At 48.7% G+C, this 15,493-nt stretch overlaps 2 protein-coding genes and 1 pseudogene across 13 annotated transcripts in view; 1 reads left to right on the forward strand and 2 right to left on the reverse strand.

Moving 5' to 3' along the window:
• EZH2 (enhancer of zeste 2 polycomb repressive complex 2 subunit) overlaps window positions 1-1,215 on the forward strand; it is a 56,915-nt gene extending 55,700 nt beyond the window's left edge. For all 7 annotated transcript variants that reach the window (XM_088799850.1, XM_074315209.2, XM_074315211.2 and 4 more), the window contains one exon: window positions 901-1,215. In XM_088799850.1, coding sequence (XP_088655976.1) covers window positions 901-961 — 61 coding nt within the window. In that variant the 3' untranslated portion in view covers window positions 962-1,215. The remainder of the gene's footprint in view (window positions 1-900) is intronic.
• LOC141567562 (10 kDa heat shock protein, mitochondrial pseudogene) lies at window positions 1,117-5,131 on the reverse strand (annotated as a pseudogene). The gene is made up of 5 exons (XR_016021901.1): window positions 4,094-5,131; window positions 2,762-2,861; window positions 1,671-1,786; window positions 1,368-1,527; window positions 1,117-1,249 (listed from the first exon to the last, which is right to left on the reverse strand). The product of XR_016021901.1 is annotated as a 10 kDa heat shock protein, mitochondrial pseudogene (transcript).
• Window positions 5,132-5,268: 137 nt separating this feature from the next.
• The window catches only part of CUL1 (cullin 1), a 77,508-nt gene continuing 67,283 nt past the window's right edge, over window positions 5,269-15,493 (reverse strand). For all 5 annotated transcript variants that reach the window (XM_074315217.2, XM_019739403.3, XM_019739402.3 and 2 more), the window contains exons 14-22: window positions 15,224-15,341; window positions 13,899-13,975; window positions 13,291-13,422; window positions 11,266-11,358; window positions 7,942-7,989; window positions 7,781-7,863; window positions 7,224-7,329; window positions 6,670-6,783; window positions 5,269-5,781 (exon numbers count right to left, since the gene is read on the reverse strand). In XM_074315217.2, the coding sequence (XP_074171318.1) occupies window positions 5,701-5,781; window positions 6,670-6,783; window positions 7,224-7,329; window positions 7,781-7,863; window positions 7,942-7,989; window positions 11,266-11,358; window positions 13,291-13,422; window positions 13,899-13,975; window positions 15,224-15,341 (852 nt within the window). In that variant the 3' untranslated portion in view covers window positions 5,269-5,700. The remainder of the gene's footprint in view (window positions 5,782-6,669; window positions 6,784-7,223; window positions 7,330-7,780; window positions 7,864-7,941; window positions 7,990-11,265; window positions 11,359-13,290; window positions 13,423-13,898; window positions 13,976-15,223; window positions 15,342-15,493) is intronic.

Consider the following 15,493-nt stretch of genomic DNA (forward strand, 5'->3'; position numbering starts at 1 on the left):
GGGGCCGGGCTTCTGCTGTTTACGGGAGACTTGTCCTTCTTTCTGTGCACACTGGTGAGGAGTTAAATGCTTACTTTAAATATATAATAAAAAGAAAGGAGGACGCCCCGTATGTTACCCTGCTGCTGTGCCCCCTGGGCCTTTGACACGTGCATGGCTGTGCCCTCTGGGTCCTGCAGGAAATGTGATCATGTTACACAGTCTGTCCGCAGTACACTGTTGTTTGAGGATATTCTGTTTACTTCATCCTTGTGAAGTGCTAGAGGCTTCCTACATACATCATGGTTTAGAGCTTACAGACTTCCGGCGCTGTGCTCAGCAGCCTGCCTGCTTTCTCTGGGTCCTTTCTGTAAAGTCCCCGCGCCAGCCTCCAGCTGCTGAGGACACGGGCCCCTGGTGGTGGTTACAGGTCAGGCATCAGGTTGGCAGTTTACACTGTCAGGCTGGGGGGAGAAACTCACGGGTTATTGTTGCTTTAAATGCAATCAGTCAGAAGCTGTTTTCACAGGTCGAGTTAGGGTCGAGTTATAAACTAGGTGCATGTGTCGCCACTTTCAGGGGCACAGGGCCGGCTGTTGAAGGTGGGCCCTAAGCCCAGTGACAGGGCCCGAGCAGCTGTTTTGCGCAGGTCATTGTGGCTACTCTCCCCGAGTGGCCCCCCCATCTGAGTGGGGTCAAGAGCCCAGCAGTCCAGGCTCGGACCTGCCTCCTGGGCAGTTGAGGGGCATAAGCTGTGGCACAGCAGGTCTGTCCAGGTCAGAGCTCAGCTACGGCTCCACTGGACTGTGGAGGGTATGTGCCTTTCTTGGGGACATTTTAATGCACCGTCTAAGGTGGCGTGGTGGTGGTGGTCTCACCTCGTGGGAGGCTTGCAGTCACGTGTCCTTCCTGCCTTTTCAGGTACAGCCAGGCCGACGCCCTGAAGTACGTGGGCATCGAGAGAGAGATGGAGATCCCTTGACGTCTGCTACCTCCCCTCCTCGCAGCTGCCTTAGCTTCAGGAACCTCAGTACTGTGGGCAATTGAGAGAAAGAAAACGCGGTTTGAAATTCTGAATTTGCAAAGTACTGTAAGAATAATTTATAGTAATGAGTTTAAAAATCAACTTTTTATTGCCTTCTCACCAGCTGCAAAGTGTTTTTGTACCAGTGAATTTTTGCAATAAATGCCGTGTGGTACAGTTTTCAACTTTGAATAAAGAATACTTGAACTTGTTGTTGCGTCATCTGTCCTGGAGTTTCGGCAGCGTCTAATGGGAAAGCAAACTCACATTTAAATTGGACTTAACGAAATATGCTGCCTATTAATTTGCCTAATTATAACATCCTTAGTATAAATACATGATCAAATTATTAAATAACACTCACATGTCATTGCTGTTGCGATTACTGAGGGGCAGGGTGGGGTGTGTCCTCGTCAGCGGGGGCCGGAGCGTTCACCTCAGCCTCATTCTCATCTGTAACGTGACAGGTCGGCCCCGGGCACTTAGCCTGTCTTGCTATAAATTCCTTTCGTCTGGATACAGCCCTTCAGAAACAACAGTGCAAACAGAGTCCTTCCCCGTGGAAGGTGGGAAGGAGTCAGGCAGCCACAATCCACTTGGCTCAGCACAAATGGAGCCCATTTCACGAGCATACGTGGGCCGAGCCAGGACACCCGTGGTTACTTACAGTGGTCAGTGACGTGGCGCTCATTCCAGCCACAGCTTGGCTTTTCACAGCTCCAACCCGTCTCCAGGGACAAACAGCTGGGAGGTAGGGCCTTGAGTCCAGGGAGCTTCTGCTCACTTAACACCCACAGGTCCAAACGCATAAGGAAGAGAAAAGTGCTGACGGTGAGCGTGCACCGCAAGCGTTCTGTGCCCTGACCAGAAATGTGCCTCCAGGGCTCTACTTACTGTGACACCAAGATTCTCTGACCAGAAACACTTGACAGGCACCCATGTGACAAAGGGCACCTTTAAATCAGAGCTGGTTAGTGTCAGATTTTCTTTTATACTGGAGGGTTTGACACAAGCTCTAAAAATACCCAATTAAGACAAAATTTGGACAACAGCTAAGTTGAACACCAGTATGCTTTTCCCCTTCCCTCCTGCGAGGTAACGACTGTGTGTTTGCTTAAGCCTCGTGTTTCAATCCCCACCAGAGAAAATTATAAGTGGAGAGTGACAAGTGTATCAGGATATGGCCGTTTCAAATAGTTTCCAAGTGGTTTAGGAACATGACACTCTCCCAGGAGGAAGGCAGCTGGACAGAAGGTTCCCAGCTGGTCCACTTCTGTGGTCGCTACGCCTTGTCTCCGGATGGTCATGAACCCCGGAAACCACCCACGGCTCCAGCAGCCCTGACCTCCAGGTCTAGGTAGCATCTCACCCCCGACCTGCAGGCAAATGTGAGGGCGCCGTCAGGTAACCTTCTGTTTCCCAAATTCTTGTCAATATTCTATCATTTATTTTAAAAAACCAATTCTAATCATCTACCCAGAAAATGCTGCTTTACTTTTCAATATTGTCTGGTCCACTCACCTTCTAGCCACCATGTGCCCAGGTGGGCAACTGCCCCATCTGCCAAGCCACCTAACAAGTACACCTGTAGACAGGTCAGACCAAGGGTCCAACCGTGAGCTGCTGTCTGAGCGCTGGGCTCCTACTGTAATGAGCTGAAGTAACAGCCCTGTCGTAAGCGACCGCAGTGAGGGGGCGTGGGGTCCTCGGGGGTGAAACACATCTCCTCAAAGTGGTTTAAAGAAAACCCACACTCACCTTCATGACGGAGTCGCTGCGTGGCCAGGGGCATGAACTGGGAAGACGAGATTCAGGGATGTGAAGTCAAGTCACTCCAAGAGCCAAGTCCCCGGGATTCCTGAAAAAGAAGTAGCCAGACGGGGGCTGCAACTCAGGCATGTTGGAGTTTTCACCGGGGTGTGGTAAAACCTTACATTTTTTCCAAGAGAAAAGTAGATACCATTGTTCCCCGAGGAGGCAAGCCATCTTAAATGCTCAGTCAGGAAAAATCCTTCCAATTCCAGGAGGCTCCCAGTCCTGTTTCTACTCTCCTTGCCTCAGGGGTCACGCAGGCCTCAGAAAGGCTGCCAAGTGACAGGCCAGCAGGCCAGGTCCACCCCCGGGAACCTCTTACCCCCAGACGAGTGCGGCCCTACGCCCGGCCTGGTCTCCACCCAGGTGAGAGGTGGTGGTTTCCTCAGGCCGTGGGCCCCAGTGACACGAGACTTAGCCCGGGACATGGCTGCAATCACTGCCCCTCCTCAGCTCGGACTTCCCAGAGGGAAGTGCACCTGCATTTCTCCTTAGAAGTGGAGACATTCCAGAACCCCCCGCCTTTGCCTCAGTAGCTTCAGAAGTTGAGTTGGAAAGTCTATTCCTCGCGGAATGTCTCCACTTCTAAGGAGAAACGCAGCTGCTTGGACTGTCAGGGAACATGACTTCGGGCTGACATTTGGAGGCTGCTGATCACCCTTGTTAGGCTGGGACATGGGTTGGGGGATAAAGGCAGAAAAGTGCTTCCCCCACACCCGTCAGCAGTACGTGTGCCGAACCCAAGGGTGTGGGGTGACCCCAGTTTCGGACGTCCTGGGACTCACCCCAGGGCACTCCTGATCCTGCAGGAATCGAGGCACAAGCAAATCTCATGAAAAGATCTCCCCCAAGTTCTGCAAGCGGCTCCCTGGGTCTTTGTCCCAGAGGCAGATGTAGGAAGTGCCGGGAGGAAAAGCAGGCTGGGCGCCTCCCAGTGGGGCATTCATGGGGTGCCGGGGCCTTTGGGGTCCCCTGGGCAGCACTCCTGCTTTCTGCCTGGTTTATACATGGAATTTGTATATGATTGTTGAAGTGTGGAAACCATCCTTACTATTGCTTTTTACAACCTATTCAACCTTTAACTTGAAAAACTCACCTGTGACGTGCTAGATTGCTCCAAGAAACCGTCAGGAGTTTCACTTATCCCTCCAGCTACGCCTTCTTCCACTTGTAACTGACTCAGAGTAGGGCTCGTGGAGCTGGACCCCCCAAAGCTGGGAGCAGGAGTGTGTGGGTCTCCTCCCCGGGGCACAGATGGCCGAGGACACTCTAACTCACCAGTCGGTGCCTGCAGAGCAAAGCGTTGGGCTGCCTGTCGCCGGGAGGGACAGCGGTGCCCCTGGCGCGAGTCCTGGGAGCTGCACCGGGGAGAGCTGCTGAGTTCACCTCAAATGTTGCTTCTTGTACTGGAACAGCTGGTTACAACCAGAAGGCAGGAGCGACGAGTCCCTGCACACCTCGTCTCAACACCCGCTCTGTGGCCGCGGACTCGGCGGCAGAGGGAGGGCGTGCGTCCCCCAGCTGGCTGCTCACGCTTGTTCCAACGCCAATCCTCCACCTCCCGGTGACCAGTCCCTCCTCTGTCCTCAGGTTCCCACCTGCGGGAAGGGGCACTACTTCCCAGGTCAGGCTGTCAGAGGATGGACCCAGTCAGTCCATAGCGTGGCCGATGGCATCAGCATGTGCTGCACCCCGGGTGGCATTCACGATACCGGAGTCAGGGAAGTGAGCATGAAGGTTTGGGAAGAGGGTTACGTGGGGCTTAACTTTTTTTTGTCATTACTTTGGATATTAGTTTATTACAAAAGAGACATGGAAATTATTTACATGATGAGATTTCAGAACTTGAGTGGAATGGGCAGCTTCATGTGATGCCGTGTCAGTAGTGATTTATTTCAGTCACATACTTTCCATGCATGTCACCATCTCTAAATAAGAAATAATCCTTGTCATCTAGAACTACTTTGGTGCCTCCGTATTCTGGAAGAAGAACTTTACCTCCAACTTTCACGCTAACTGACTGAATCTCTCCGCCCTTTCCTTTAAACTCGGATCCAACAGCTACTACTGTCGCTTGCAATACTTTTTTCCTTGAGACTTTTCTGGAAGCATAATGCCTCCCTCGGTTAGTTTCCGCAGCCCTCCTTTCAACTAATACTCGGTCAAAGAGGGGGAGAAACTTTCTAACCGCCTGTCCTGCCACGACTCCGGCAGCAGTTCGTACTCTGCTCTCGCGCCGCGGCCGCCAAGGAGAGCTGCAGTCCGGTCCTCTGGACACATGAACTTTCGGGCTTAACATTTCAAGGTCTTGAAAAAGCTTCCAATCTGAAGAATGCAGCCTTTGCGACTACAGGAAGACACTGGGATATAAATCTGCACAATCATTGTATTTTTTATTTACATATAGAAATTAGTAAAACTAAAAACAAAACCCAATGCAACTTGTACAGAAATCCTTTAAGTTTCTTTATTTTCACACATTAAAAAATGAAACACACTATACAAATGGGTTTTTATAGCAGATTACACGTGGGTCCGCTCTCAAAGTGCTGCCAGCGTTGTCGGTGCTGCCTGGGCGGCAGCTGCTCACCCCGTGGCGTGTGTTGGTCTAAATGCAGTAGCATGCAGCCCTCAGCATGGAAGGGTCGAGTCCCCTCTGTCCTTAAATTAGGTTAAATGGCGGCGGTGTCCATATTTACAGACTTGACATGTGTCATCCTGAGCAGTTCTGATGTACATGTGAGACCGGTGGTGGGAGTCTTGGTCTCAGGTTTAAAAAGGGAGGTCCAAGTGGCGGCAGGCTGGCTGCTGTGAGCTTGAGTTTTCATCCTTTCCACCAGGAACTATTTTGCTGTGGGTCGCACAGTCAGACCCTTCTAGAAGGGTTAAGCCAAGTAACTGTAGGTGTCCTTTTCCCCATCAACTCGCTCCAAATATTCTTTCTCGATCAGAATGTCAATGCATTTCTGGGCATTATTTTTTTAAAAAGAAAAGGCAGTGAAAGGGAAGAAAAACAGATTTATTATCAGGAGAGACAGACCGTCGGCTGGATTCTCCCCTACCTGGCAGCTCAGTGGGGAGGGAGCAAGGTCACGTCATACACGTCATACACCCCTCGGCGTGCAGTTTTCCTTCCCAGGCTGCCAATGTTTTGCCGCCCTGCAGGGAGCCCCTCAGAGCCAGCGCCCACAGCTGGGTCGGGTGTGGCAGAAGCCACTGGGCACACACCCCGTCCCTTTCCACTCTGAGCCCCAGCCGAGGACGTCACCAGCAGGCTAACAACTAGTCCTGGGGGCTCTGATTGTGACGCAGGAGCTAAGTGCCGCCCACCACAGGGTTCAGGAAGGGGAAGAGCTGCTTAGTTTCTCCTTTAAACAACCGCAGCTGTCACATGGCTGCCACCAGTCGCTGTGGTTGCACAGACAGGAGTGTCTCCACAGTAGTAAGGACGGACACTCGGTGACAGGTGACAAGAGACGGCTCTCTCTGATGTGATGCTGAGAACATCCCAGCGCACCCAGGAGGGTGGGAACTGCGTTTCTCGAGAATGCAGAGGTAGGCCAACTGCTGCTGTGAGCAGTGTCCTGGGGACCCCACGGGAGGCGGGCGGGCGGGGCTGCCAGGCCGGCCACCAGCCCTCCGCCTGGAGCTGCGGGCGCCGTACAGGACGGGCCAGCAGGCGGGAGACTTCTCAGCCTACATTGCAATACGAGTTTAAGCACTAAGCCGATTTTCTTTTGGAGAATCTATTACGTACGACTAAGCCAAGCTCCTTCCTTGCAGAACAGTAAGCAACCTACTTTTCGTACCATCTTTTCTCTTGTAAAAGGATAAACGGAACGTCATTCTTGTACCTTAATTACTGGGACCCGAGGCTTGAACCGTGACGACAGCTGCGTGAGAACTTCTCCAAGGAGCTGCTGGTGTTTCAGAACCTTCCTCATCTTCATAATTCTCACGATAGCCGCCTATGGGACCAAGATGGGGAACCAAGTGTGTTCAAAGACTTGCAACAACTTATTCTTAGAAACTAAGGACAAGTAGCCAGAAGGTTCTATATTTAGGCCGAGGATTATGATTTCGCCGCAGGTAACATACACTGCGGGTGAGGGGCAGGGCGCCAGTTCTCTCTACCCCGTGGTTCAACTAACACAACGAACGTTAAAACGGTCTTATGAGCAATTCTAGTAACGTAACCCAACTCTGTACGAAGCACTAAAAAATGAGAAAAGCCCAGCCTCCGAAGCCGGGGACGCTGCCCGGCCCCTCCCTCACCAGACCCCGCACCAGGGAGCTGCTTTCACCTGTGTCACCGACTCCGCCCAGAGCCCTTCCTCCTCCTGGAAGGGCCGTGGCCACCCGCCCGCATGTGAGGGGCACACACCACAGGCCGTGGCCCCAGACTCACCTGAATCAGTAGTTTGCGGTCTTCCTCAATATTTTTATGTGTGGTTTCTTGTTCCTGCTTCTGCTCGGTTTTCATCGGTACATTGATGTTAACCCTTAATTTCTTACTGTCGAGAGAGTGGAGAAAACCAATGACTACTGCCTTGAAGACAGGCAGCAAAGGTTTCTGTTCTCACTCTGAGAAGGCAGTGACCGTCCCCTCCCTCGGAACCAAGCAAGGGGCTCCCCTGCAGGGCCTGCATCACAGGGCCCCCTTCCTCTGCTCCCCGAACTGTGTCAAGGGAAATAAAATCCAGACACTTGGACATAAAGGTCCAAACTTTCTGGTAAGCCATTTAAGGAGACGTGTTTGCCAAATGAAGAAAAAACCAAAAACTAAAAGTTAAATGGAAAAACACCTGGAATCGTGAGACAGAATCAAAGGGCTACGTCAAACTCCCGTCCAGCCCTCCCTGAGCTCGTCCGCTCCCTGTCTGCAGTGACGGCAGGGAATGTGTTCAGGGGTCAAGGGACAGGTCTACGGGCTAGGACCGACCACCTGCTTAGATTTTTCCTTACTTTTTATAACCAAGATATAACTTTATTAAGGTATCTGGCTTCAATTCCACCTCATCAACATTTGCATTTTCGTCTTCCAAGACCTATAAGAAAACGACTGTTACTACGTGATCTCAGAACAGGCTTTGTTCTCGCTTAACGTGAAAAGTGCACAAACATACCAATAACTTTGACTTCAGTAAAATCTGTAGCACTTGCGCCAAAATGTCCTGCAATTAGAGAGAAAACAGTCACTTAAAGACAAAGTGCATTTTTCTTTGTAACAAAAAACGCAGGCAATCGCACCACAAGGTCACCCAACGGAAGGCTGTACTCAGAGGACAAAGAGTGACACTTTCCAAGGTTCCCTAAATTCATTACTTCCCCAGCACCTACTTCTGAAAGTGGAATCAAGCCCTTTTTGGCCATCACCACCCAATAGGAACACTGACAATTCTGTTCAACGTGAGAAACCAGGCACAAGTGACGGACAGAAACGTGCAGGAACCCGCTCACCTCCTAAATGCCTGCCAGCCCCTCCTGGGCCCCGGTGGCCGCAAAGGGGGTGCGGGAGGACGGGGAGCAAGGAACGCTCTGTTCACCCGCACAGCGGCGCCGGTGGCGGCCACCCTGCCTGTCTGCCTTTGGTGAACTCTACGCTGTCGTGTGGCTCTGGCGCCACCGTCCTCCCCGGAGAACAGTGGGTGGCCGGCATGTCTCAGCTCCTTCAGCTTCACAGCTTCATGTCCCGCGAAATGGAAGTGCACCCAGCCCAACCTGCAGTCACATGGATGCCCACATACCTAGTGCCTCGTACCAGGGACAGAAAGGGCCCCTGTCTTCAATGTCAGAGTGCACAGGGTCAAAGCTGTGAAAGTGTGACAAGCCGCTAGCCTAGTGACCTGCCCGGAAGTGCAAAGCAGGATCGGAACCCTGCCGGCTGCGTCTAGAACAGGAGACAGAGGCTCCAGTCCAGGAACCAAACCTGACAGAGCAATGAGTGTCGATCGTGGGCAGGAGAGATCAGCCATGTCCCCACACGGGGTTAGCTCTGCTATTGAAAACTAGCGGACAGATGGTGTCGAGTTTTGATTAGAAAGCCACGCAAGTCTCTCGGCAGGATTGCAGCAGCAGTGCTCTGTCTGCAAAGCGGGCGGCGGCCTGCAGATCTCTCCCCATTGTCTGGGACAGCCCAAGCTGCCCCCTCATTTCAGCCTCCTCCTTCTGATATGAGGAAGGAGAAAGGAGAAAAGACTAATGTACAAGGAGCAAATTCATTTTGCTGTAGAATTGGACGATATATTTTGGACTCACTTGAAGCATATAACTCATGTTCTATGAGGGCCGTATTACCCTGACACCAAAGCCAGACAGAAACATCACAAGAAAACAGACCAATATCCCTTATGAATATAGATGCCAAAAATCCTCAAGAAAATTCCAGCAAACCAAACCCAGCAGCATATAAAAGGTATTATATGCCATGACCAAGTGGGGTTATTTCAAGAATGCAAGCGTGGTTTAACGTAAGAAACCAACTCAACATAATACACCATATTAACAGACAAAAAGCACATAATTATCTCAACAGAGCTGGGAAGGCATTTAACAAAATCCAACACATTCTCATGATAAAACCAGTAAAAAAACACCTAGGAATAGAAGGGAACTTCTAACATCTAATAAAGGGCATCTAAGAAAAACTTGCAGCTGGCATCACACCCAACAGTGCAAACTTGTGAGACTTTCCTCCAAGATCGGGAGGAAGGGAAGGAGGCCCCTTCTATGCAACACTGTCCCGGGAGTTCTCCCCAGAGCAACCAGCAAGAGGAGACAAGCACATCCAGATATGAAAAGGGAGGAGGAAAACTGTCTATTTGCAAATGGCGTGATTGCATATTAAAAACAAAAAAAGCCCCAAACAAAACAAGTATTACAACCAGATCAATATGCAATAATCAACTGTATCTCTATACACTAACAATGACCAAACAATTCCAATAATAGCATCAAATATAATACAAGTAAAAGACTTTGAAATAAATTTAACCAAAGTACAAGATTAGTATACTGAAAAACGGTGAAAAAGTCGAAATGAAAGACAACCGAAGTAAAGGGAAAATCATCCACGTGCACGGATTAGAAGACTTAATATTGTTAAGAATGATAACACCGTCCAAAGCGACCCACAGATTCAACGCAATCCCCTTCATAATTCCAACTGCCTTTTTTGTGGAAATGAACAGGCTCATTCTGAAATTCACATGGAAATGCCAGGGACCAGGGACAGCCAACACAATCTTGAGAAAGAAAAACAACACTGGAGTCTCAAAACTCACTAAAAAACAACAGTGACCAAAACAGTGGGGGACCAGCATCAGGGTAGACCTTTGGATCCGTGGAAAGTAACTGAGAACTCAGCAATAAACCCTACGTTTGTTTTTGGCCAAATGATTTTTGACAAGGTTGCCTGAACCAATCAACAGGGAAAGAACAGTATCTGACCTTGGAATAGGCAATGGTTCCTTCGACACGATACCAAAAGCACAAGCCAACACAAGAAAAAATAAAGTGGACTTCATCAAAATTAAAACTGTGATAAAGAAAACGAAAAGCCAACCCACAGAACGGTAGAAAATATTTATAAATCTTCCATCTGACAAAAGTCTACTATATGGGATCTATAAAGTATTCTTACAATTCAACAATAATTTAAAAATGGGCAAAGGATTTGAACAAACATTTTTCCAAAGAAGATATACAAATGGCCCTGGAAAAGATTTTACTCAGCATCATTAGCTGTTAAGAAAATGCAAATCAAAACCACAATGAGATACAATCATAACCACAAGGATGGCTGTAATTAAACAACGGGTAAGACCAAACATGGGTGAGGACTGGAGAAAGTGGGGCCCTCACGCGCTGCTGGTGAGAACACGCACGGGGGTAGCCATGGTGGAACAGCTGCCAATTCCTCGAAAAGTTAAGTACAAATTCTTAAAACTCAGCGACCCCCCCCACCGCCATGCAGGTATATTCCCGAGAGAACTGAAAACATATTCATACAAAAACCTGCATATGAATGTTCACATAAGTATTATTCACCGTTGCCAAAAGGTGGACAACGCTTCTGGCAGAGCTGGTGCTTGGACACCTCGTGAAAAACGTCTAAATTGGATACAGTTTTATATTACGTGAAATACATCTCAATAAAATGACTAACAGGAAGGATAACACTGAAATTCAGCAAAGATTTTAAGCTTAGTAAGAAAAGCTTTCTGGAAAGAGCGTTCAGAACGGGCTAAATGAATGCGAAAGGCACGTGAGTGTACTTATGTGTGTGCGTGCAAAGGTGTGTGTAACACTGAGTTTAAAAGTTAAGCTTTTTAAAACCACATATTCAAATCCTGGAATAGAGCATCTCCATATCCATAAGGCAATACCCACTTCAAACCCTCTCCCCACCCTCCCTCCCTACGATCCACAAGGCGGAGACGCTCAGGTACCATTTTGATCTGCGTGCTGTCCGTCAGCTGCTGTACTGCGTAGGCGTCCTCTGTGTTGTACTGAAGCAGAATCGCCATCTGGAACGTGGAGGCCTTGGAAGCCCCGGGGAGAAGAAGCAGAAGCAAAATTTACACACGTGGAAAAAACTCCCAACTACACTGCCTAAGTTTAAAGAACTTATTTATAAAGTGAACCCTTCGGAACAGATGCAAAACATAAAGCAGATCAATTTAAAAAGGAATACAAAGTGTCAATTCCACTACAATGCAACACTTTCCTGAAAGAGGTCATTTGCCACCTTTTCCAACATTAAAACGATTTTGAATTTTCTTCTAAAATGTGTCCCTGTGGCTGTGCATCCACACTCACTGTACAGACACACACATCCACCCAGTGCACACAGAAACGTTAAGCATCAATCTTCAAGTTTGTTTTTGCATAAATGCTGAGAAACATGATCTTTTGGTGCACTGCTGACATAAAACCACCTGCAAATTGAATTACATTTGATTTCTTTATCCTAACTACTGTAGCTGTGTAAAGTGTGAAACGGGGTAAAGGATCATTCAGGGAACCAGGCGCCAAGATGCACACACTGCTTCTGAGCCCTGCAGTGTGCAGGGGGGGCCTGGAAGCGCCTCCCCCACATTCCCAGGGGATCCCTTCACCCTTCTCCTCCTCCATGATCCAAGCGACAGGGAAAGAACCATGAGCAGCAAAGCTCGGCCAACGAGAGGCCAAGCAGATGCCGCGGGCAGGCATCACTGCCGCCGGGCAACGGTTTTCCTGGAGACTCGGACGCCGGCCAGGAGAACGGCCAGCGGGAGGCGGCATGACCCTAACTGGCTTCCAGAGGCCTCGCCGAGCTGACGCACAGGCCTTCTTATCTCTCTATGGCAGTGACCAAATCAAAACAAATCTCAAAGAAATGTTCTAGTTGGTGGTGGTCCCACTGATATGTGCAATCTGCCGTAAGTCCAACTATATACTTAAAAGGGGTGGTGCCTTTCATTGTCTGTAAATTACCTCAACAAAGTTGATATAAAAATTATTTAAAGAATGAAAAACCAAAAAACAAGAAAACAACCGCACTGAAAAGGACCTTGTTTGTACCTTAAATAAAAGGTCAAGGGCAGGGCACAAGCAGGGTTCTGCCATGACATAGGCCCGCCCTTTTGGGCTACCCTCACACGGCCAACACACCCCTGCTGAGCGTCCACCTGCTCAGAAAAGGGCACCGAAATTTGAGAGACTAAAGGATGATGAACTCACACGTTCTTCTATGTGTATTTGGGAAATGAATCAAAATTTCAATTTTATAACCTACATGCAAACTGATAAAGACCTCTGGACCTGGGTATTATACATTTTAACTGTTTTATCAAAGTAGAATTATTGAACTAACGAGCAGAAGGTAAGCCTGCAGAATGCAGTCTGAAGCTTCTTAACACTTAAAAATTGACTTATGATTGTTGTTATAAGCTCACCAGCGACAACGTCTCAGAGAATAAAACAAAGCCCCGAGTGAATGAAGCCCGCTCTTCACACAAGTGCAAGTTGTAGAAAGCACCTGGACTCTTTGAGGGAAAGACCTTAACTGAAAGTTGCTATTATCTGATACTCAGTGCTGCCAGGCGGCTGCAGGGTTTCACTAACGTACAACTCCTGTGTCAAAGGAAAGGAACTGTCATAATTACAGACACAAAACCCCAGCGTTTTCAGCGACCACCGGGACACGTGTGTCAGGCAGGAGCTGTGCCCCACACTTAGCGCGAACACTTCCATTTTACGGAAGAGAAACCGAGGCTCAGCGTCATCATTAAGTAGCCGGTCCCTTAGCCAGAAAGAGTTAGAATTCTGCTCATCTGACTCTAAAACCCATGCTGCTTATTAGCCTCTATGCTCTTTTCCCAGAAGCGTGACTCGAAATGAGTTGCATGAATCACTGGATTCTGAGTTCTGTAATTTGTCTTATCTTCATTTAGAATTTTAGAAAGTATTCCAAAATAAAATGGTGATCTTACCTGCAAAGTGTATCTGTTTTTGAAGCAGTTTGTCACCAGTTCTCCTTTAGACAGCTGATATAACCATGTCAATTTTCTGCCACTGTGACGGCTGGCGTAAAAAGCTGTGAATCGCTGATAGCTACGTTCCAACTAGACAAAAGGACAGCATCACACGGAATACGTATCTTACCACGGTGTATAATCAGCATTTCTACATAAAACACACTGTTCTGAGTTTACAGCACCAAGTCAGTAATGATATAAAATATAAAAGTAAAATACAAATGACTCTCACAAAGCGTGTGGAACCGAGCACTTTAAGGTACAATCAAAAAGGTTTCTACTTCAAGATGGGGAAGTATTGTGGTGTTCGTCCCAGCACTAATTAGGTTCTATTGTCTAAGGGTAAATAAAGGAACACGCTGCTGAGGGGCCAGAGGGAGCCAGCCAGCCTGCACAGGACTCAGCCCTGCCCTGCTCCCGGCACAGGACTCGGCCCTGGCCCTGCCCCGCTTCCAGGCACCAGCCGGCCAGCAGGAGGTTCTGCAGACACCATGTGCATTGGTGCTAAAAGCTGCCCTCATCTCTACTCAGCACGAATGGAACAGAAGACAAACCATCCTTACCTCCGAAGGCAAGGCAAATGTGCACGACTGCTGGAAGGGCCACGATCCGGAACTCAGAACCTGAATACTGAAATCCACTGTGGGAGCAGGGCATGGAAATTAAGGAACACACTTAGTTAGTCTTACAAACTGAAAACTGCCAGTGTTTCAGATACACGTGGATCACTCCTTATGAAAACACGTTCAATAAAAACCCTGCTTCAATATAAAACTAAGGATTTCATTTCAATTCTTTTATTCAATTAAAATTAGTAAATGGTGGGAGAGGCAGAAATTCTTTTCCTCCAAAGGGTGAGCTTTTCGTCTCACTGCTACCTCAGAATGATGACACTGTGTGCATGCTTTGCTTCGTGTGCTTTAGTTTTCTGCCACGAGTAATGTCCACCACTCAAGACACACCTGGTCCCAGGCAGATGGTATTAGCGCCCCAAACTCGGAAAACGAGAACCCCAACTAGGAACAACCAACTCCCTTGGGTTTGGTATAGCACTGTCACTGCGGACACACAGACTACACCATCATATAAATAATCTATACGTCGTGACAATTTCAGCAACATAAATAGCTGACCACAAGTCCACCGTCCCAAGTGTCAGTTCTTTTGCTTTGGGAAAAATAAAACCCCCCTTTCCTTTTAGAGGGAACATTCCCCTGTGGTGACGCCAGCAGAATCTGCCGTCCCACGGCGGCCGCAGCCCTCACAGCAGGAGCCCAGCTGGCCCTCCCGCAGCTGCGTCCCGGCCCAGGACGGCCCCAGTCGCCAAGGCCAATCTGAAGCCACGTGGTCTCTATTAGTTTGACTCCGTTCTCCATGTGGCCAAGTCAGTTTCTTATAATTAAAACAAATTCTAGGATGGATCCAAACTAAGGTTAAAAAACAATTAAAAATTAAACTGTATGGAGTTCTGGGCTGGCAGATGCCTGGCAAGAAATCAGGGCTCAGGACCGGGATGCAAGCCACCAGCTCACCCCGCACCCCAAACTCCCAACCAGCCCTGCTCAACCCCTTGTTCCCCGTCTGTCACCTCCTAACATCACACCGGAGTCATGAGGCATCCACAGTGGTTGGGAGGAACTTCCTGTGTGTCTGTCCTTGAATTTTTTTTTTTTTTAAAGGAGGGCACAGCTCACAGTGGCCCATGTGGGGATCGAACAGGCAACCTTGGTGTTCTTAGCACCACGCTCTAACCAACGGAGCTAACCGGCCACCCGTCCTTGAATTTTTGATACAGGATGCAGCACCCTTACTTAATATTCTGTCATCTCTCTCATTTGCTACAAAGGGCGTGGACTTGTGTCAGAACTGTAAACCCGTGGATACTCACAGTCCAGGGGTTCCGAATTCGTCAGGTGCTTTTTGAACTGCTCATTCAAATCTTTGCTCACGCCGATGTCTTGAAACATCCGCTGAAGCTTAGAGGTGTACTCAAAGCCGCAGGCTTGCTGAAACAAACCCAGACAGTAGCCCATTAATGTCCACAGAAATGTAAATGCTCACAACAGAATCTCACAGAAAGCACAGCACATGACATGCTGAACTGCTGTTACGCTGCTACTAAGCTCGTACCATGGAACTAATCTCACAGGATAAATAC

This window comes from Rhinolophus sinicus, chromosome 8 (assembly GCF_057876585.1).
Source record: "Rhinolophus sinicus isolate RSI-liver-muscle chromosome 8, RSI-T2T, whole genome shotgun sequence".
NCBI lineage: Eukaryota > Metazoa > Chordata > Mammalia > Chiroptera > Rhinolophidae > Rhinolophus > Rhinolophus sinicus.